This window comes from Eublepharis macularius, chromosome 11 (genome assembly GCF_028583425.1).
Source record: "Eublepharis macularius isolate TG4126 chromosome 11, MPM_Emac_v1.0, whole genome shotgun sequence".
NCBI classification, from domain to species: Eukaryota; Metazoa; Chordata; class Lepidosauria; order Squamata; family Eublepharidae; genus Eublepharis; species Eublepharis macularius.
In genome coordinates this window covers 51,163,478-51,187,640 of record NC_072800.1, presented here as the reverse complement: position 1 = coordinate 51,187,640, position 24,163 = coordinate 51,163,478, and the positions used below count along the sequence as shown (strand labels likewise).

At 40.6% G+C, this 24,163-nt stretch overlaps 1 protein-coding gene across 1 annotated transcript in view; it reads right to left on the bottom strand.

The window, feature by feature from the left end:
• Window positions 1-24,163, bottom strand: part of RAPGEF5 (Rap guanine nucleotide exchange factor 5) — a 64,035-nt gene that overhangs the window by 27,772 nt on the left and 12,100 nt on the right. The window contains exons 2-6 of the mRNA XM_054991781.1: window positions 10,678-10,756; window positions 9,613-9,757; window positions 8,079-8,176; window positions 3,946-3,976; window positions 3,091-3,169 (exon numbers count right to left, since the gene is read on the bottom strand). Of these exons, the coding sequence (XP_054847756.1) occupies window positions 3,091-3,169; window positions 3,946-3,976; window positions 8,079-8,176; window positions 9,613-9,757; window positions 10,678-10,756 (432 nt within the window). The remainder of the gene's footprint in view (window positions 1-3,090; window positions 3,170-3,945; window positions 3,977-8,078; window positions 8,177-9,612; window positions 9,758-10,677; window positions 10,757-24,163) is intronic.

Sequence of the window (24,163 nt, the reverse complement as noted above, 5' to 3'; positions counted from 1 at the left end):
TGAGAAAGAATTTTGGAATTGTTTTTCTACACTGGCAGAGGGAATCTGTTAGAATTTAGATTTGTGAGATGGATTTTGGATTTTTAGAGGCCCCCTCCTTGCATATTTTAAAATATGATTCCAAAGAAATGAAATGTTTGAGAAAGAGAATGGAAGATTTCACTATGTGTAGAGGATACAGAAAGGGAAAAAAACCCTTATAATAGTGTAATTTTCCAAGCTTACTAACATTTATCTCATCATAATGCATTGTGCTGGGTTCTGGGAAGCGACATCACTTCCAGGAGTGGCATCACTTCCAGAAGTGACATCATCACGCATTTCCAGGAGTGCACGCACGCTTTACGCATGCACATGTGATAATGGAGAGTTCCGCCAACTCTTTTCCCAGAAAAGAAGTCCTGAGGATCTATGAAGGGCACTAAATACAAAATTTACAAGTGTATTATAATTTGTAAGTATAACAATGTTAGAAATTTGAAACTGCATTGAACTAGCAGTTACACGTCCACAAAAAATCCAGTATTTTTTAAAAAAATATATGCATACATAATGGATAAAAAAAAATTAAAATTAGATATTTTACAGAAAAATGTGATTAAGAACCCAGAATTGTTGTTATTAAGTATGAACCTAGAAGAATTTGATAGAATGGACAGAACAATGGTGTTTTATATGATTACTGAGGCTAGGATGTCTTATGCACAGTTGTGGAAGACTTAAGAGATACCATCAGTGGAAGATTGGATTCTGAAATTATTAAATATGGCAGAAATGGACAAGCTAACAAGGAAGTTGAAAGAACAAGATACTGTGGAATATGTTAAGAGTTGGGAGAAACTTAAGAATTATGTGGGAAAAAAGTGGGACATGAAAGGCAAAATGTGGTCTTTGGATAATTGTTAAGAGGGGAGAATAGATCTTTATATTAGTTAGAGGTGAAAATATGGATAGTGTATAAGTAAGAATGATATAGTATATTTTATATTATAGACTTGAAAGTAATATTAGAGACTTATTTTAAACATGGTAGATATAGATATGTTATACTATATATTATAATGTAGAAATTAATATTATAGAAGAAAGTGATGTAATGTAGATGAAGGGAATGGAAAACTGTTGGAAGTCAACTGAAAAGGGGGGGAATGGGTGGGAGTGATATAATGTGATGGATATTGATATTGAATATTATGATTTGTGTATACTGACCCATCCAATAAAAATTAAAAAAAAAATTAAAAATCACTTCTTTCAGAATTCGTTGCCTGTTAGAGGCTTTTAAAAGTTGTGTTTACTGTACTAGGAATCCAGACAAGTTGAAATAAATCTAGATAAGGCCAGACACTGTGGGTGATCTCAGATACAGTGGTCTTTTAATTTTTTAAATATATGTCTCTATAATTAATTCTATATCCTTTATCTCTATACTACTAAAAACTGTACACAATTCATAAGAATTCCTTACCATGATGTGACAAACTGCTTTTGAAAGAGAGGTGAGTTTCACAGACAGTTTATGATTTAGCATAGTTGCTAGCTGAGTAGCCACCCCAGCACACACGGATTCCCGGGAAGCCTGGTCCGCCTCTGCCTCCTTTGGGGAGGCAAATCCAGGCCTCCCAGTCCAGTGGCTGTTGCTGTGGCTGGGGAGTGCCACATTCTTTCCCAATCCGAGATACAACATGAACTACTCAGCTTCAAAGCCCTCCACAGCTTTGCACCCCTTTCCCTCTGCTCTCATTGACCATGCCCTTCACTTTTCTTGCTCTACTATCCTCAGCCATTAGTCTCCAGGTCCCTTAAATGATTCCCTCTTGTTCTTCTTTGCTGCCGCTTTTATTTAGAACTGCCTCCCCTATACTTGCATGATGCCACTTTCCTTCATATCCCTCCTCAAAACCCACCTTTTCCACGGAGCTTCCCTTACTGAACCCATTAGTTCTTCTCTGTTATTGAAAATAAACCCTGATTTAAATGCAACACTGGTAGGCAAAAAATTTATTAGTGGTACTTTGCATGTAGCCAGCATCTCATTTAACTGGGCCCTAAAGTCACTATGTGTTCAATTTTAGCATGCCAGACAGGTGTTGTACGCTAATGCTGTATGCATAGCAGTTTTGCATGCATAACAAACCAGTTTAAAATTAAACATGTGCGTCATTGTGTGATAAAGTCCTTCTTGCCTGTCAGTATCACATTTAAATCATGCCCCTAAGGAAATGAATGTAACAGAATAACACAGATTCTTCCCCAATTTATCTCCCTCCTTTTGTTGTCTCTTGTCTAAATTTTTTAATCCCAAGCTCATTGGTCCTGGACCTGTCATCTTATACTCTGAAAAGCGCCATGCACATTGATGGTATGATATAAACAGAACTGAGATAAAACTGTCCTCTCTGTGGGAAACACTTGAAATATGCAGCACCTCTGAAGCTAAGCAACAATACAACTTTTATTTCTTTCAACAGGAAAATTGTTCTTTGTACCGAGAATGGTGGACATAAACCTTGAAATATTACACACAGAAATTCAAATTTTAGAAAACAGCTGAACTGATCCCAATATTTAACAACTTCCCAAATGAAAACATTATCAAATTCCGTTAGCCTTCTTATAAGTTGCATGTTTACTATTTCTCTCATTTTTATTCCACATTTCCTCTCAGGACCTCAAGGTAGCATATGTGACTTTTCCTCCACCTTCCATTTTAGTCTCACAAAAACTCTGACTAAGAATGTACAACTGATCCATGGTCACCCTGTGAACTTCATAGCTGTATGGGAATTGAATCAGGAATCCCCGATCCAACTCTCCAACCACTACACTACAGTAGCGCTCAATATAGTGTAGCGCTACTAGTGTTGTGATACACCAGATATAAGACATATTTCTCTAAGAAGAAAATACAGCAAAAGACTGAAATGTATTTTCACTGTGTAAGAGTTTTCTCAATTCATAACTTTCACTGAATTTATTGAAACTTTTAAATTTGTCATTGAAAAGTGAAAGGTTCTTTAATGCCTATATGTATACAGGAATATGGTAACATTTTCCCTCTTTCTTTTGCTCACTTTCAATTACTCTTACCTTCTTCAGTTTCATTCACAGTTCCTCTGTTCTGGAGCCAGTTCTCCTTGAGACTGAATTGATGGAAAATGGCTTTATGCTTTGAATAGTGAAAAAGAGAAAAATTGACTAACGTATGTAAAGCAGTATCTGTGGAGCTCAAAATAAATCTGGCCCAAAATTGAGGGCTGATTAAAAAAAATAAAAAGGAAATCCCTCCATCCTGTTTTGGCTAAATAACAGGAAAACTGCAGATTGAAAGAAAACTGAGAATGGAGAGAAATTTCAGTACAATCTTGTTTTCTGCTCCCTGTACTTCTGCAGCAGTATTTTGAATCTTAATATAGTCTTAAAAGGCAATCTGGTGAATTTGTTGATGATAGTACCACAGTCCCATTTCATTTTTAGGATAACATTTCTCACAATTTCTTTCCATTAGTTAAACAGGAGAACTCTCTCTCTGTCTCTGCATGTGTGTGTATTTCCATTATTCCACAACACTCTCTACTCTGACAAACTACCTGACACTTGCAATCAGCATCTGTGCTCAGATTTGCTTGCCCAAGTCTGCTCAGATTCAAAGCTGTCTCTTTCCAGACAGGCAAGAACATGCTGATTGGTTCATTTTGCATTCTGGCATCTCAGAGCTTACTGGTTAAATGCTAATAAAGCCACATTCGCTTAAGCTTAGCTCACACAGCTAGAAGCAGAGCAATAGTGGCAGAAGCAAATGCTTTCAGGAATGCTATAGATCTAGTCCCATTGTATGTTTTAGATCACTTGCCTTTACTGATTAGAAGAAACCAAGAAAATGAAAAATGAAAATACACAGCTGCAACGAAGATAAAATTCAAGTATTATACATATCTCCATTACCTTTCTGTGAGGTGAATATTCATCTACAGTGCTGAAATAAAAGACAGTACATTACTCTCTATATAAAAAATAAGCAAATATTATTCCCAGTCGTTGACAAAACAGATACAGAAAGGAGAGGGTGATAATGGCTTTATCCAACCAATAATGAATGCCATTCGATCCTATACATGTTCATTTATAATCATGTCCCAGTAAAATTAACAGGACTTACTCTGAACTGTGCAGAGGATCATAGCCTCTTATGTCAGAACTGAGGCCTAATATGACATCATAATTGCCTCAGATATAAATAACTAAAGCAATTTGCACTGTCAACTATCTTGTAGCACCAACTGTGGCCCATATGACAGGAACGCATTTTAGAGATTTTTAATTTTCCCAAGTGGCAGACAGAAAAACATAAATCTTAAACTCTGCCAACCTTTACAAAAATTGCAATGGCTTCATAATAGGGAGATGCTGAAATAGTTAAAGATTTTCTATTTCTTGGCTCAATTATCAACCAAAAGGAAGACTGCAATCGAGAAATCAGAAGAATAATAACACATAATAACATTTGATTTATACACAACCCTTCAGGACAACTTAATGCCCATTCAAAGCAGTTTACAAAATGTGTTATTATTATCCTCATGACAATCACCCTGTGAAGTGGGTGTGGCTGAGAGAGCACTGAGAAGCTGTGACTGACCCAAGGTCACACAACTGACTTCAAGTGGAGGAGTGAGGAATAAAACCAAGCTCTCCAGATTAGAGTCCTGTCACTCTAAACCACTACACCAAATTGAAGATTGAGACTTGGAAGAGCAGTCATGAGGGAACTAGAAAAGGATAAACATGTCTCTCCAGAGAACAAGATCAAGATAATCAACACTATGGTATTCCCCATTACTATGTATGGATGTAAAAGTTGGACAGTGAAGAAAGCTGACAGGAAGAAAATTGATTCATTTGAAATGTGGTGCTGGAGGAGAGTTCTGTGGATACCATGGATGGCCAAATGACAAATAAGTGAGTTCTAGATCAAATCAAGCCTGAATTCTCCCTAGAAGCTAAAATGGCAAAACTGAAGATATCGTACTTTGGTCACATCATGAGAAGACAAGATTCTCCGGAAAAGTCAATAATGCTAGGAAAAGTAGAAGGCAGTAGGAAAAGAAGACCTAAAACGAGATGGCTTGACTCCATAAAAGAAGCCACATCCTCCAGTTTGCAGGAGCTGAGCACATCTCCTGGAACTACAACTGATCTCCAGATGAAAGATAATAATAACTGCACTTATATACTGCTTTTCTAGACAGATTAGTGCTTCACACAGAGAACTGAACAAAGTCAGTGTTATTATTATCTCCACAGTACTGCTGGGGAGCTGGGTCTGAGAGGAGTGGCTTACCCAGTTGGTGCGGAGTTTCAGACTTGGGTGTCATCAATATGCTGATGACACCCAATTATATCTGATGATGGACGGCTGGTCCAACTCTGCCCCAGTTGTCTTGGAGCATTCCTTCAAAGCTGTAACTGAGTGGTTGAAGCAGAGTTGGTTGAAACTAAATCCCACAAAGTCGGAGGTCCTGCATGTGGGTTGGGGGTCCATGGGCATGGGACTCTGGCTCCCTGCTCTTGATGGAGTGCCGTTTGCACTGGTTTCAAGAGTTAGGAGCCTGGGGTGTTCCTGGATGCCTCCCTGACCATGGTGGTACAGGTCGCAGCGGTTGCCCAGTCCTCATTTTTCTATGTAAGACAAGCCCGGCAGCTTGTCCCCTACCTGTCGACCCACAACCTAACAGTAGTGATCCAAGCAACGGTCACCTCTAGACTAGACTACTGCAACTCGCTCTACACAGGGCTTCCCCTGGGCCTGATCGGGAGGTTACAGCTGGTTCAAAATGCAGCTGGCAAGTGATTGCAAGAGTCCCAACTGTGGAACATATAACACCTATATTACGCCAGCTGCATTGGTTACTAGTTGAGTACCAGGACCGGTTCAAGGTTTTGGTGTTGACCTATAAAGCCCTATGCACACTGGGCCCAGCATATCTGCGGGACCGCCTGTCCCTATATGTACCCCAGAGGACACTTCGTTCTACAAATAAACAAGTTTTGGTGGTCCCTGGCCCAAGGGAGGCTCGCCTGGCCTCGATCAGAGCTAGGGCCTTTTCGGTCCTGGCACCAGCCTGGTAGAACTCTCTGTCTGATGAAACCAGGGCCCAGCGGGATTTATTATCTTTCCACTGGGCCTGTAAGACAGAGATGTTCTGCAAGGCATATGGCAGAGGCTAGGATAGGCTGGGCCCCCGCCGGCCATACTGAAAAGATCTGTCCACACCCTATATACTTATGGGCCATGCCTGAAATGCAATATTTTACTGTCGCCATCTTGAGAAGTTTTATTGTATACAATTGCTTTAATTTTACTGTAATGTTTTATCCATTTTAAACTGTATTTTATGTAAACTGGAATGTTGTACTCCACCCTGAGCCCACCTGGTGGGGACGGCGGACTAAAAATCTAATATAATAAATAAATTCCCCAAGGATACCCTGGAGAAAATGGCAGGATGCAAGATGTACTTTATGGCATTGCACTCCACTGAGGTCCCTCTCCAGGCTGTACCACCAATCTCCAAGAATTTCTCAAGCTAACTTTGGCAACCCTACTTTATACATACTGGCAAACAGTTCTTTTCAATAGGCAGACTAAATACCAACATAAGAATTTAAAGTTTACCAAGAACATATTATACAGAGGGAAGCATGAGAATCATGGGGGGACTATAGGGAGTCACATCGGGCTTCCAACCTCCCTACCTCCACAATTGCCAGCTCTGTTTTTCCTACCTTGCTGCACGTTTCCCTCTGTTTCTCCCATTTTTTGGCTTCTGGGTAGTGCTTGGGCAGCCCAGTACCTTACCTCTGTTACTCTGGTAATGGAGACCGCGTACTGCATTTAACAGGGACCATCCAGTGACATAGTGGACTGTTTTGACATGTAACTGTTTTGAGAGGATTTCACACTCACACTCACACACACACACACACCCCAATTTTTTGAATTTCTGGTTTCAGATTTTTCTGCAACCCTGGAGGATCTCCCAAGGTTGCGAAAACATGTACTTTGTTCCCAACTGGCCCTTATCCATGGGTTCAAGTATCTGCAGATCAAGCCACTTGGCTATTAGTACATAAGATGCTTTAATATCCTGGGAGCACAAGCAGGGCTTATTTCGAGGGGGAACACACAGGAACACAGTTCCGGCAGTTCTCCAAAGAGGTCACGTCAGGTAGCCCCGCCCACCTGACTCTCAGCCATTTTGGCCCGTTTCAGCCTGGATTGGGGCTGAAATGGCCCAGATCAGGCCTCTGACGGGTGGTGGATCACTCTCCCACTCAGCAGCGGCCCGATCCTGACCATTTTGGGCCCCTTTTCAGCCATTTTCAGCCCCTTTTTGCCATTTTGGGCCCAATTTCGGCCCTGAATGGCCAGGATTGGGTCCAAAAGAGCCATATTCATTTTATTTTCTGGTACAAAAATACATGCAGAGTGTTGGCAGATTTAAGCCTTTATAACAGATTAGGCCAATGATGTAACTAAAAGTAAGGGAATAGAAGAAAAGATACATAGAGAAAAGAAGGAATGCTTACAGAATGCAAAAGTTTAGGAACAACTAGCTAACAGAATACTAAAGAGATAACAGAATATGAAGCTAAAATTGAGAAATTGCATTAATTGAGCTGTGTTTTGAGAAGTATAAAGAAATGGGGCAAAAGCAATAGGCCTAGTAAGAATTTGTAGTCTTATTGTTTAAATTTTCAGATTAACTTCCTTCAAATATTAATTACTTGTTAATGCAACAGCTAGCTACAAATCTTTCGTTACAGTGCGGAAAGCTAAATTAGAGTTTGATAGTGTCATAATTTCCCTCTGTCCACATTCTGTATATTAAATATGCCATTGTCAAATTAATATTTTATATTTGTACAAAAGCAAAAATTACTTGAAGAAATACTAAATGTGTGAAATGATACATATACTGCAATTGGCATTATTACATGACTCAAGGAAAAACTGTCAACTCTAAACCAGTCATAACTTCCCAAAAGACATTTTCTTTTAAAGAAAAAAAACTTACTGACGACGGTGCATTCCAAGTAATTTTTGAAATTCTTTCAGATCCTTCTCAAGTACAGGATACTCATATACATCATCCAATACGTTCCTGTATATTGTCTTTTTAAAGACAAGAGAGAGAGAGAGAGAGAGAGAGAGAGGGAGGGAGAGAGAGAGGGAGAGAGAGAGAGAGAGAGAGAGGAAAAAAAAATATGAACCAACCAAACTGATACCGCTCTCTTTTAGGAAATCATTTTATAAGTTGTTAAAATAAAACTTCAGGAATACATCAAGCTGAAATTTCACAATGCATAATTTCTGCTGAAACGCAGCCTGTCAATCACTGATGTCTTCGGAGGCAATCGTACCATCCCTAAGAAATGGTGTTAAAAGCATCAACACTCATTAACCTTTATAAAAAATTTCAAGTGGTATTTCAGAACATTACTTAAAGCCTGCCACAAGCTTGCAAGCATATGTTTCTTCAGCATGGCTATGCAAAATTTATCATGTTTCCACTACTCAAGAACCAAAGACTTAACAGCAGTACTACTAATTCAGACTATTAGAGCACACAATCCTAAATCGGACTACTTATAATTAAGTCATATTTTGTTCAATGGGGCTTACTCCCAGGAAACTATCCTTAATATTATAGCTTTAAGTTAACAATTCTAACCGATTCTGAAGGATTCAAATGTAGTAATCAATTTCAAATCTAAGCATCTTTTAAAATAGGTATCAATATATCCAACAGTAAAGTGGCTGGTCGCTATTAAAACAAGTCACAAAACCAGGCCACACAGAAACAAGATAGTCTCTACCTGAAAAATTCCTCAGATATGCAAAAAAAAAAAAACAACTAAAAGAAAAAAAAACTTTTAAAAAACTCGTCTGGTGTGGGCTAAATACCGTCCTGAAAGAATTAAACATTGAGGTGAGAAGAGTAGCAGATAAACAAACAAAAGTGGAGAGTGAGGTAGGAAGGAAAGATCAGCATGTTCAAGCCCTAAGAGCTCATTACGTAGGGTAAAATTTTGAAGCGACATTTCCATACTGTTCCTCACCTTCCCACAATTCAGTCAGGACCCCAGTTTGCTACATCAAATTATAAGCTGGTTGGCCTCTGTTATGATCACAACACCCTCTAAAATGGGCTGATGAGACCTTTATATTTTGTAGAAGGGATGCAATAATGAGAGCAGCTGAATTCGTTTATTTATTTAGAATATTTTATAAAAGGATTTGAGTCCAGTGGCACCTCAGAGATCTGCTGTTCTACTGCAGACCAACAGAGCCTGAAACTATCTTCATGAACACTAAATATTTTATGAGGGGCAACCAAGTTTTGTTCATGTTTGACTTAGGCTCTGTGTGCCTCTAATAAATTTTATTTTCATTTAATAACTGTCACTTCCCGTGCATAAACTGTAGAAATTCAAGACATGCATTTGGGGAAATTCTATTCAAACTTTGGCTAACATTTTGTTTTTCAACTTACAGCATATGTAAATAAAACCACCATACAGCATAGAAATGCCCCTGTCTGGACATACCTTTAGAAACTGCTTTAAATTCTCATCTTCATGTAACCAGTCTTTGTAGAGCGAAGTCCACTGAGACACCAGATGTAAAACTTTACGTTTTCTGCAGGAAACATCTAGAATCTCTTCTTTGCCTTGGTGGCTTTTAGCACAATAAGTATAGTATATGTTAAGGAACATAAATACAGGAATATAAATACAAGGCATGAAATGTCAAAACAGGGGAGATTCATTTGGACATTCTGTCCTCTGTCATTCATAGTTAATGTTTACTTAGTATTAAGAAATCTAACAAACAAAACAGTGACACTCTTTGTGCTATGCAGCATAAAGTCTAATACAGAACATACCCATGGGGATACATTTGTACCTGCTTTTAAACATCAAGTCCGATCCCCACATGTACTTCTACTCAGGGGGTCATAATACCTCTTTATCCTCACAACAACTCTGTGAGGCAAGTTCAGCTGAGAGTTAGCAAACATGTCTAACACACAACACTGGCTCTCTAAGTACCACTTAGATCATTAGTAAACTACTTGATAATATACTTGCAATGCATCTTTCAATTTTTAAATTGTTTTGTCCCCCTTCTGGAAAAATAAAATAGTAGCTAGCTATCCCATATTTCTGTGCATTGCATGAAGAAGATACTGGATTTAAATGGCACAATACACCTGCATTTTTATCACTTCATACTCTCCCCTACTCTCTTTTTTTTTACTACTGTTTTCCTGAGAATCCCTGAAAATCGTACAGCGGAGTATTATGGCAATATTTTAATACCAAGCTAACGTTGGCTGTGTATCAGCCATATTCAACTGCAAATCAGAAGCATCTTCTAGAGCAAATTAAGATCCAGAATCCTTTCATGCAATTGAACCATGGAGTGCAGCTGAACTGGAAGAGCTCCTGCAAAGTCAAGTCTGGGAAAATGGCAGTTCTGCCAACCAGAATGTTAGTGAAGCAGAGAGCCCCAAAACTAACTTTGACCACCAACACTCAGAGGCGAAAGAGGAAGAGGAGGCAGGAAATGGAGACAGTGATTTCTTCCCTTGTTCTTCACTTGAAGGATATTGCCTTAGCAGTGCCTGACACAAGTCGTCTGTTGTCATGAAGACTGTGTATGTGAGAAGGAAGTCATCGAGGAGAGTTTCTGCAAAGAAAGTTACAAAAAAAGTTAGTACTCTTTGAATGGGGCAAATAAAATGCTCTTACTGGTTGCTGTCAAGTGGGGGTAGACAGAGAGTGAGTGCCCAGGGCCCTCCTCTGCACTGCCATACCGCCCTGCTTGCACTCTTTCACCTACCCACATGCCCATCCCCTACCGCTTGACCACGTATCCTTCTCCTGCCCTCCCTACACCCTTTCCCCAACAGTTCTGAGTGGTGTGTATGGCTGGATGCGAAGCTTGTAGAAGGGCTTGCAAGTCAGCAGGTGGTGTCAGGATGCTAGCGTCTGCAGTACCCATGCAGGGAAGGTGGAATGGAAACGCCAGTGTTATGATTATGTCTTGCAGCTTCTCCCATGAACTGACTGTTTTCACGAGATGGTTCCTAGTGCTGAGAAAAGAGTCTATGTGACCTTGGAGGCTTTATCCTCCCTTGTGCAGATAGTTCCTAGCAGAAAAGGAATGGGGAATACTAGCCTGGGAATGATATATGTATCTATGCTTTTGTGGTGCTTTATTCCTGACAATGTCCATCGTAAGATATCCAGCGTAAGATCATGATACTAGACTCTTTCAATAAAGCTTTACAACCCTTGTGGAGACTTCTGAAAAGTGTCTTGGCAGATCATTACAGTTGGGGGAAGGGAAACCAGGCAAGGAGGTAATGGGCCTTGCCAGATGTCCCACCTCAAGGGTGACAGCCCCGAGTGAAGTTGTTTTTTAAAATGGTGTTGAGTATAAAATATCATTCAGCATTTTATAGCTTTAAGTGAGAACAGTGGTACTTTTAAAAAAGGCAAAGGTAGTCCCCCTGTGCAAGCACCAAGTCATTACTGACCCATGGGGGGACATCACATCACGATGTTTTCTTGGCAGACTTTTGTTATGAGGTGGTTTGCCATTGCCTTCCCCAGTCATCCCTGTAGTCACCCACTTTCTTTTTGATTATATAGTTAAGAACCACAGAACATAGCATGACTTTGATTTTTTTTAAAAAACATGAAACAGCATGTAAAGCTATACACATGGAAGGAGATGCGCAAGTGTTCTGCCTCTGATTCAGTCTTCAGGAGATTATCACCCAATTCAGCGACTTGCTGAGGGGATCATGCATGCATTCATGAATGCCTAGGTCTCCTACAAGAAGATATTCAGGTTGTGCACCCTGCAGCATGTATGGATGTCAATTTTAAAAGCAGAATCCACTTCTGCAGATCTCCCTTGCTGGACTAGTTTTGGAGCAAAAAAATATGTGGAAGGATTTCAATACTCTTTCAAACTCTTTTTCAACACCAAGTGTTGCCACTGTAATCAAGTAAACCATTAGACACAGATTAAAATTTGATTCCCAATCAGTAGAGTTAACATCAAGCAAAGGTGTAAAATTTATTTGAATATAACGTTGGTAGTTTTCAAGGTGAAACTACGACATAGTTTTCCTTCTGATAGGAGGAACCATAGACAGCTTTGTTGAATGTCACGCCTTTCACAATATTGCCATACACTGAATTTATTTACCATAAGTAATTTTAGTGGCCTATAGTGATAAAGACTAGACAACTGTATCAGAATATTTACAAATAAGGAATATCCTAGAAAGAAGAAAATATGAAAGATGGTCTTTTAACAATGAAAGATAACTCACCAACAGGGAAAAAAACAGTCCTAAGATTAAGGATTTGTCATGTGTCCTATAACAGAGTTATCACTGAAACATGTACTTTGATATGACCAATACAATTTCTTCATGATCAAAACAAAACCAAATGCCATTACAAGTACTGCAGATTCTAATTTGCAGTATGTGTTATGAATATGTTAATAAATATTTTGATTATATCTCTTCAGATTTTGCCTGGTAAATCAACAATGCTAGATTATTTTAATAATTAATTTAGCACATCTTATCCTGACAGCTTCTTCATTCTGACTGACTTCAAAGTGGAGTTTCCTAGTTTAAAGAACTGAAAAGTCAATCATGCTTTGTATGGAAAGAGCCATATGTTTGAGCCATGGAACTCCATGAGTCCAATTTCTGCATCATTTGCTCATTCCCAGTTTTCTCTGAACTCTACATGCATGTGTGAAATTGACTGCATAATAAGACCTCAGGAGGTTTAACCTTCATTATTTCCTAATCACTATTCTAAAAGGGAATAGCATGTTCTCCTCCAGTGAGTGGGAGTGACCTCAGAGCTTTAACTAGAACATTGATTGCAAATACTCTCTCAAGAGCTGATAAAAACTCCTCATTCCCAATTGTCAGTTTTTGATGCAGAGAAAGAGCATTCCACTTATAGCCAGCTCAGACTCTCTTAATACATCTACTTCAGGCTATTGCATGACACTGTTCCTATACTGGAGACAGGAAAAATCTGTAGATCTCCATACTCTCAGTCTAACCTACCTCAAAGGGTTGGTGTGAGGATAAAGAGGAGAGGGAAGAACGTTGTTAGATACTTTGGATCTCCATTGGGAAGAAAAGTGAGATGTAAATGTGTAATATTCAGCTGTATGTTCCATTTTTTATATTAGTTTCAGGACACTATAGTCTGGAGCAGTTTCCATCCAGGTTTTACTTATGGCTGGTTAAGTTGGCTGGAGAACAGATATGAAGGACATCTATTCTTTTCTGGTGAAAATAACACCTCTCCCAAACTCCCCTCTGCCAGGACCAAACATCACTCCCACTTACTAACCCACCCCAGAGGGGAAAAGATGGAGAAAGGCTAGTTAGTAGTAATAACAAATTTAGACAAGTTTGTCGAGAAGCACCATCCAGGCAGGATCCATCCCTTTGGGGTGATGGAGGGTAGCAAAAATGCGTTTTTCCCATTCAGACAGTGCACAAAGGTGCTTTGCTTCGACTGAGATATTTCCCCAAAGAGTACACCAAAACTTTTGGGGGGAAGACAGAAGTAAATGGGGGAAACAAGGAAAGCAGACACTAGGGGATGATGTCATGTGGGTGGTTTCAAAAGAAAACCTGCTCCATTTTAGGCATGAGTACAGAGTAAAACCTCCATATGGAAGCAGCTTATGTTTCCCATGATTGGGGAAACAGCAGCGGGGGAGGGGGGCAGCCTGAAGTTAAGAAAAAGGCAATGTTGCAGCGGCAAAGGATTAACCCTCTCTTCCCATGCTGCAGTCTCAATCCAAACTCGGAAGGCCTGCAGCTCTGTAACACTTTAAAATGCTCAGATCCCTTTATTTAGTTCCCCAGTATCTTTTCTTAGTTTGGCTTTTAGATGATTCCCAACGCTCCCTTCTGCACAAGTTGATCTGTACCCAAATGAATGCCCGAACATGGCTTCACTGTGTTTAAACAATACGTCACTATGATGTTAATGGTAATTAAGGAAACTGGGGGAATATTTTCTTCCTTTATACTCTGCCTTTATCCTCAATAGGGTCTCAAAGCAGCTCCTCCATTTTATCCTCACAACAATCCTGTGAGGTAGGTTAGGTTAAAGATGTACAACTGGCCCAGCATCACCCCAGCAAGTTTGCACAGCACAGTGGGGATTCAGACCTGGGTCACTAATCCTCGTCCACCACCACACCGGCTCTCTTTCCAATGAGAGGAGTCAACATGTATTCTAGAGGCTGGCTCATAATTTGTCAACTCAAAATCAGCATTATATCTGCACCAGCCCCTTTGAGTGCATATACTATCCCTGATCAAGCCCTGTTATTTGGCTTTCCTCTTCTATTTCCTCACTGAATTGTTTTAAAGCATTCTATATATTTGGAAATGTATGCTTCAAAAGAAGCATAGAGATGTTGATAGAGAATCTCTACAAAGAGGCACCCTATATATACCAGGCCAGTATGATGTAGAAGTTGGAATGCTGGGTTAGGACCTGTGATAACAAATCCTTATTTAACCATGATGCTCACTGAGCAACTTGGGCCACTCTCAGTCTAACTTCCCTTTCCGGGCTGTTGCAAGGATAATGTGGAAGAGAGGAGAATCAAGGAAGCTTAGAGAAAATGCAGGATAAGAATATACCTGGACAGACAGATGCTGCATATCGTTGCCCGCTCACATTATTGTAGCTACAAACGTTTTCTGATTACGAGATCAAATACTGTGTACTATTAAGAGCCAATGCATACAGCCTCTTCCTAATGCACAAAAAGCACAATTTATAAACTCTGTGCAGTAATGCTGTAAATAAAACACAATTACTGAAAATAAATAACAGATAATTGCTCCATTTCAGCAATATGGGGCAGTAATAACATCAGGTGACTGTAGCTCGCTAAAGGGCTTCTCAATTGGTTAAACTACTTGAGAAATAATTTTCAAAGTACTTGGTAGCTTATGGTTACTATTACAGGACAGTGACTAGATCGTATCTTGGAAAACAGTTTGCCTTCTCAGAAGTGTCATCTTTAACTGTAATTATGTTTTAATACCCAAGAAAACTAAATTATAGTTATGCAGACAGCATATGTATGCAAAAAAATATTATATTTACAATTATAAGAACCCAATTTTTATCTCACAGGAGCAATAAATAACTCATTTTGTAAGCAGGCCACTAGAATGTTATACTGAAACCATTTAACTAATGGTAGTAAGGAAATTCTTTCTCAAGCTAGGTACTTCAAGACTGAAGGGATTTTTTTTATTATGCTTTTCCTCTTACAGGTCATTTTCTCAGAAAAGTTTTAGGGTAGCATTTAAAATGCCACATCTGAACTTCATGTATTTCACCATGGGGAAGATACATGACTTCCAACAGAACATAGTGAAATAAGGAAGCAGGGAGTTGCTGGCTGTCATGAAAAAGATGTAAGAGAGTGTCAAGAATTACATGCAATACATGAGTTGATGTGGTTTTAAATGCACTGCAGAGAATGCTGGTATGTTACCATAAAGTCTACATAACCATTCAACAAATAAACTGATAATTTATATTGTTAACTTTATTTAAAGAGACAGAGACTAGAACATGGCTTTGAACACAGGTTTAATAGGAGGGACAGACTATGGTGTAGGCTACCTGCAACTAGAGATGGGCACAAACGGGGGGGGGGGGAACCTTAATACGATGTTCGTTGCCATCCACGAACGGGGACTCACGAGCATTTATGAACATGACCTGTTCACGAACATGTTTGTGGTTGGATGTTCGTGGGGGCCAGCAGGCTCTCCTCCAGCCATCATCCAAGTTTGGTCAAGATCCCTACCGCACCACTCCCAGAAACATGACCTGAGCAGGCAGCAGGAAAGGTACTAATAATAAATAATAGCTTGGCCCCAGAGCCTGGCAGCAGCCCTGGAACCTGAGGGTGGGTAGATCCCTACCACACCACTCCCAGAAACCCTACCTGAGCAGGCAGCAAGAAAGGTACCAATAATAAATAATAGCTTGGCCCCAGAGCCTGGCAGCAGCCCTGGAACCTGAAGGGGTAGATCCCTATCCCACCACACACACAAAAAAACTCAAGCTCCAATGCACTCTCCATGTCTCTCAAAATGCCAACAGCAGCTGTCTCCCACTCCACTATCTGCTGATACTGAAAGCCAGAGCTGGGAGCACGGTGCCTTTTATAACCAGAAGTCCCATAGAGCAAAACAGGAGGTCTGTGGTTGGCAGTCAGAACTGCCTCACAGGGTTTGGAGGGATGAGATGGGTGTTCCCATGGCTGCGGAAGACCCCCCCTCCCCCCTTCTCTTTGCTCCCTTGTAACAAATTTGGAGCTCCACACTTGGAAGGAAGACCTGCCTATCAAGCTAAATTGGGCTTAGATTGGGGTTTCCAGGACAACAGCGGGAGTTCAGACAGAGTTCAGACAATCCCTGCCTACGTTGCCAAGGGAATTGGTTGCAGGTGCCAGACTGTCTGGCTTGACGAACGGCTGACGAACACAACGAACAAGGCTTGCAACGACCACTTGTTCGTTTAGAATGGGGCCTCATGAACAGCTTGTTTGTGAACAGCAGATTGGGCTGTTTGTGGCTTTTTTTTGTTTGTATTGCTGTTCGTGCCCATCTCTACCTGCAACCCTGGTATGAGACGGCAAGAAGGTGTCTTTGCGTGAGACAAGAGAGTAGTAAGGGAAGAAAAGTGGCAAAATATGACTTCTAAGGGAAGAAAGGGAATTAAGTTACTTATTCATAAAACATTCTCTCTCTCTAGGAGGCCCAAAATGTCTTCTAGCATATTGATAAACACAGTGTAAAACATGTAAGACAAACCCCTTTAAATTACTAACAATGTTTTTTAAAAAACCTTTAAAACATTATTAAAGCATTTCAAAACATCAGTTGCAAGCACATTTGATTACTGAATTCAAAGACTCTCAAAGTGGCAATGCTAGAATGAATCGCCAATATTATGAGTAGAGATTGAAAAAAGCTTGGTGCATTTAGCTTTGAAAAGGCAGCTAAGAGGTAGCTGTGGCAAGAATATGAACATCAAAGACTTTCTCAGATCACAGAGGACTACCGACATGCCAACTGATAGCTGCAAACTGACGGCTGATAAATTCAGCCCCAAAGTAAGAATGCCTGGATCTAATATCCTGGGGGTTGCTCCTTACACTGGGGGGGGGGCAGGAATGCAAAATCAGAGACTGGCCACAATTCCCTGCTGCAATTAAAACTTCCCAGTGAGGAGAGCATCTACAGAGGCATTCTGTTTCACACTCAGGGCAGATTGCCATAATTGGGTTAAAGTGGAATAGATTAGCTAATTAGTATCTTGTCTAACTTGTTCAAGTCCTCTGCAGTTGTTCATATATGAACACCCAGCAGTTTTAATTCTATGATACTAACCCATCCTAGGTTTTATATTGAATTCAGTTGGACATGGCAATGATGGAAACAACTTTTCATTAAAAAACTACATTTCTTAGTAAGGACAGTAATGCAGAAATCATTCGCCTCTTCCATCTTGTTTTTGGTACTAGATGAGGTACTGATACCTCTCTTTGCACACACTGACAGCATGGTTATGTTTCGAACACTGAATACTTTCCCCCTATTATGTTTTTAAGCAGAGACCAGAAAGCTAAAGGAGCAAACAGTCTCTATAGAACGGTATACTATAAAGTGGAAGAGGATGTGTAAAGTATTTTGACCATTATTTGAAACAAATACAAACATTTCGCTGGCAGATCTTTCACAAGGGAAAAAAGATTCATCACAATTTGTGCATTGCGAAGAATGTATTCAGTGATATGAAGCTGCACAAGCAAAGTACAGGAGAAATAGCAAGCTTAAGTATGCACCTTGATTTGACCAAATATGAACAGGATTCCATTAACTTCCAAGCTGCTAACCACCCTGAAATCCTGAAGCATGCTTTCATGGATAAGCATGTATCTGGAAGTTTGTGCAGGGGAAAGCAGCACATGCACAAGAGGGGGCGGTTTGCAGCAGAAAGTCCTTAACAACAGTGCCCATGGGTATGGTATTAATTCCACCCCTCTCCCCCCATACACCTCCTCATCCCATCAGGGGCCTGAAAGAAGTAATTTTGGATGAAACTGTTAGGGTGCATAATAAAAAGTGTTATAACAATGTGATTGCAGTCAGACAGTATGGCTAGGAAAACTGTTGTCTCTTGAGGAAAGTACTGGGGCAGAAAGAGGAGACAGTATTCCGAGTATAAGGCAGCTTCATTATCAGCAAGAGTAGCAGGTGGTAGGTACTGGCAGGGGGCAGGAGAGCTCTGGATGAGCAACAGTAACATGCAGCTACTCAGTACTGCTACTTTACTCCCGGGTCAAGTTTAAAGTAATGACTATGACATTTTAAGCCCTTAACAGATAGGACTGACATACCCACGGGACCGCCTCTCGCCATGTGTTCCCCAGAGGGCACTTCGTTCTGCCAACAAACACCTTCTGGTGATCCCTGGCCCCAAGGACGTTCGCTTAGCCTTGACCAGGGCCAGGTCCTTTTCGGCCCTGGCTCCAGCCTGGTGGAACTCTCTCCCCAGTGAGACTAGGGCCCTATGGGACTTGTTAACAGTTCCACCGGGCCTGTAAGACAGAGATGTTCTGCCAGGCTTACGCTGGTGGCTGAGCCGTGGGCAAACTGCCTGGTTGGCTTCTCTGCTGCAGCCTTTGGTCTGCTTGTTTTACATTCTGGAGATCTGCCTGCCCTACCTCCACGATACCGGTGTACGGTACGTATTATGGTGTACCATCACATACTGCATTCTTGATTGTGGTTTTAACTTTTGTATTGGAATTATGAAACTATGTATTTTATCTTTTATTGTGTATTGTTGTTTTAATTTATTGTACCACTATATTATGTTGTAACCTGTCCTGAGCTCACTTGTGAGGAGGGCAGGCAAGAAATCCAATAAATTAAATTTAATTAATTAAAAGATGTGGTGATAGAGACTATAGTACTCCTTTCACAGGGTTTATTTATTTTTGTTCCACTCTGCACAAAACCTGGGGGAACTTCTAAAAATAAGCCATAAAAATTATATACCAGCACATATCATCACAAGTTACCAAACCCAGGCCAGGTCAGCGGCTGGCCAGAGGACGGCAAAGGGGGGTGGGAATAAAGCATGGTGAATCAGTATGTTGGGTAATATAATAATCCTTCAATCTTTACAAAAACCATTGAAGTCACTCATTACTCACATTTTACAGATAGAGTCTGTGACCTGTCCAATACCACTCTTCATATTCTTCACTTGAGGTTAGAGCTGCAAATTTCCCCCAAACTCTCATTTTTCTCTTGGGATTTTTGTTTTCCTACATATTTTGACAAGGCTCAAAGATGAAGAACCTTAAATAGTAAGCTTCTTAGAGCAACTACAACTATTAATAGCTATCAATAAACCTATCATCCATGATTTGTTTAATTCCCTTTTAAAGTAATCTAAACTAGCATTTGTCAGCAAATCTTTGCAGCAATTAATTTCAAGTTAATTATATGCTGCGGGCAGCATTACTTCCTTTGGTTTATCTAGAATCCGTCACCAGTCCACTTTTACATGCTGACTAAGTAAATCACATATTCTGACTGTGTGTGTGTGGTGCAAAAATAAAAACAGAACTTAATTTTATGTCCTGAGCATACCTTGAGGAACTGTCCTGCGATTACTTTTACCCATGATAGATTTGGGGCACTTTTCTCTGAAATACCTGTGGGCCAAACTAGAAGTGGCAGCTTGCCTGGGTTTTAAACCTGTTGTCATGGACCAACCTGGCCCAGCAGAGCAGAGAGACTCAGAGGTCTCTTCTGAGGAAGAGGCAGCTGGTGAACCTGACCCAGATCCACAGCCAGTGGCAGAGGCACTGCAGGAGGAGGCAGGCCCTGAAGGCTCAGATATTGATCCACAGCCAGGTCCCAGCACATCGGTTCCTCAGCTTCCCAGCCCTGGGCTGGCAACAGAAAGCCAGGTGCAGGCCAGCTCTCCCCTTCATCACCAGAGCCTTGGGAGCGCTGCCAGAGGAGGGCTAAAAGAGCCCTCCAAGCCAGAAGGCGCAGTGCCAGGCTAACAGCACAGCACCGGCCCAGCATCATTAGTGATGATGAGTGCTCACAGGAGCAGGACTGAGACAGCCGGCAGGTGCTTGCTGTAGCACAGGCAGCTGAGCACTGTGAGGGTTAAAAGCAGCCGAAGAGGGAGTGGCTGCGTGGAAGCAACGAGTCTGCTTACTACTGACCTTGCTGCTGTGTTTGGAACTGATTCTCTTGTCCCTGACCTTGGCCTGTTCCTGTGGATGTGTTTCTGGAATCCTCCTTTGGACTTGAAGCCGTGAGCGTGCCCAATTAGTGCCTGAACCTTGGAACTGGGTGCTGCCCTGCTCGGACAACTTGGGAGTTTTCCCTTGCCTGCTGCCAGTGTGAGTCTGCATCGGGACACCTGTCTGCTGACACCATTTTTAACTGATTTGTATTTTTTTTTAACACAGAGCCATGAGGTCCCCCTCCAGAACAGGCATGCAGCAGGGCAGCCCTAGCTGAGTGGACTTGCTTTCCTCCTGTTCTTGCCTTCTTTTGACAGTGACCTGCCCAGCGAGCCCCGACACTGTCTCTCTGCTGTTAACTACACCCATCAAATGTATTCAAGGTGCAAGAGATTGCTGGGTTGTTCATTGTATTTGTGTGTGTCACTTTGTAATCCTCACTGAGTACAAAAATGTACAGATTGTGTATTATGAGCTGCCTTGTACTTCTTTCTTTAGAAAAGCAGAGTTGAAATGTTCTTCAGGAATCGCTCAGAGTGACTCATGAGCATGTAACTATCCAGAAGGATACCTTTCACTCGCAGTTTTTATCCTTTATGATGTATTGTGACAGAATTAAAGAGAACTGGTATGGAAGAACGATAGCCAGATGACAGCTTGCACTTAAAAGAAGTAAGGCTCATCATACAGGTCGAAAGACCTGTGACCTTTATTTGCAGTAGCACACAGCATAGCATTTATAACAAGGTTTTATTTTATGTCTCTTCTTCTAGGATCAAGTACACAACTAGATGAGAATAACACTACAATGATATCTTCTCCCATCTACCCAAATTGATAAGAGTTGAAAAAGATAGTATTAAGTTTCACGGTTGGGGTCATGAAACAGCCATACACAGCAGGACTTGCTGCTCTTGCTTCTGCTGCTGCTCCTAATACTGAAAAATGATGGACAGGCAAAAGAAAATTAGAGGGTGGGAATGCCAGTAGCATGCAGCCACAGGTCTCATCAATGCTAGGCACGAGAGGGCACTTTAGTCTAATCAGTCTTGTGTTCCAAGCCCTCCCCTCCTAGTTACCTTTCTCCCTCTACCTAATTTTAAGGGAGGAAAGATAAGGAAATAGAGTAGGCAAAAAAAAATCCAATGGAGCAAAAAACCAGAATGAAGTATTAATCCATGAAGTCCACAGGGACTGTGGCATCTGTGCTCTAGTTCTCTCACACTTCCGGACTCTCTTCCCTGCCAGAAGTGCTAAGGAAGAGAATCTGGGCCAAGAGTGGACTCTAGAAGCTGCCAAGGAGATTTGGGAATAGAGAAAATTAGGGAGAAGGAGATGAACCAACTGTGGTGTGTTATCCGTATTCTCAGCTCAAATAGTGACATATGAAGACTTTGAAGCGGAGGTCAAGATAACTGGCATCTAAACAGAATTCCTATTGCGCCAACTGTACTTTCACTGTACCGAAAATGAAAAAAAGGTTTTGGAGCATCTCTTGGAAGTTAATATTGATTTTATGTTGAGTAATGCCATTCATCCATCTATTCCTAGATATTTCTCATGTTTAGGCCTTTTTCATGCTTTTGCATTCTTTTTCAGCTATAACCATTTCAATTATGAAAAAGTAATTTCCACTGTCAAACAACAATTGCTGTAAATTCTTATTTTAAGACCACTTGGGTTAGTGACAGATGATATAAAACTATCATTATGGCATCATTATACTCCATGAAACGGTAGTTCTTGATAATCAGCTTTCCTTGGAAATGATGCTGTACTCTGAATCCCTATCAGTTCCACATTACACAGTATAATATGAAGGGAATACAGACTGAAAAAATCATAATCCTCATCTCTTATGGAAAGCTATGACAACAACAACAATTTACACGGGAGCGAGTCTTAGCAATTCTGGAGCCCTGGGCAGACAAGGATGGGGTGGCCTGGGGGGGGGCAGCCTGGAGCCCATGGTAGCTGCCCCATATGTTCCATGGCTAAGACCACACCTGAACTTGCAACAGAAAATGCAACATGCAAAATCATACATTACTAGGAACAATTTTTTTGCCTGAAATCATAACATTAGGGGAAGGTAGGTAAAGCTACAAGGTTTATCAGGGCTTCCAGTAGATTTATCCCATAGATATAACCTCCAATAAAACATCTGAGCATTGTCAGAAGAGGTATTCATAAGAACCATAATTCATTAGCAATTACAGAGATGTAGTTTCAGCACTGTGATTTAGCTACTGGTAGGGGTGGAATTAATGTTACTATGACTGCCAAAGGCTTTTTTGCTTTGACAGACACACAACTAGCATTGCTCCTGCTTTTCCTACCCTATGTGATGAGTTTGGAAAATGTGATATAATGAACAGCTTGAACTCTATGTATGCAGTAGCGTCAGCATTACCTTTAACATTTCCACTTACTAAGACATCAAGACCAAACTTCCCAGCATGATTCTTAAAAAGAACAAAACAAAAATAGAACACTCCACCAACTGGTAGGAAAACTGGATTGGAGCTCTATTTTATTTTTTAAATGGCTTATTTACAAACTTATTTTTAAAACACAATTACTCATGTATTGTATACATTTTATTTATTTAATTCATTTATATCTCATCTTTCTCCCAAGTGAGGACCCAGAGCAGCTGACATCACTCTTTTTTATCCATTTTACTCTCACAATAACCCTGTGAGGTAGGTTAGACTGAGAGTATATGACAGGACAGCATACTTCTTCCTATCATTTCATTCAATTCTGTCTCAAAAGTGCATTCCTCTTCTCTTTTTAAATCATAGATATATTATATTGGCACCATCCTTAACCAAAGTTAAGGTTAGCAAGGCTTTGCATTTAAGCAGGTTGTGAAACCACCTTCTCCACAAAATCCTGGTTATACAGAAGCCTTAGTTAACCTTAATCCTAAACCATTGTAGCCATCTGTATCTTATGATATTACATAATTTTCCTTATAAAAGAGGCAAGGAAAACTATCAACACTCCTTCTAATAACAAACTTGATAATCCTATGCCTGTCGGCAAGTCTATGAAATGTGATCAGGCAAAGAGGAGGTAGGGATTTTTGCATACACACAGGAAACTCCCAAGATAAGCAAAAAAAAAATTAAGAAAGAAGAATACAACCCAAAATGGCCCATGCTCATTATGCTCTGTGTTGAGGACAGTGGCATATCAGTCAAAAAGAGGGAAAGAGAGTGGGGAATGGGGGGGAATGTGAGGGAGGAAGGGTGAGGTGAGCGCTCAAGCCCCTAAAAGCTCACAGTATCCTTGAAGGGGAAATTAAGAGTTGGAGGATGCGTACTGTTAGTTGTGTTTTCCATTACCCTAATCCCCTCTCTCCTGTCAATTCAGGATGCTATGGCTCTGAGCATTTGGAGGCTAAAATGAGTTCTAGTGGGAAGGGAATTAATTAAAATTTGAGGAAAAGCACTTCCTTCAAAACTAATTACACTCCTCCCATAAATGCTCCTTAAACCAGAAAGGGGACAGAGCCCCTAACATCCTGGGAGTGGGAGGTGAAACTAGGGTCATACCATATAGTCATAATCTAAAATCTCACTTAAGAAGAAATTAAAGTTCCCCGTTCCTGTCTTTTACCACTAGGTCAGATGAACAGCTTCCTGTTCACCCATTCTTGAATCGCAGCGGTTAAGGCAACTGTGCTACAGGGCTAGAACTATTCAT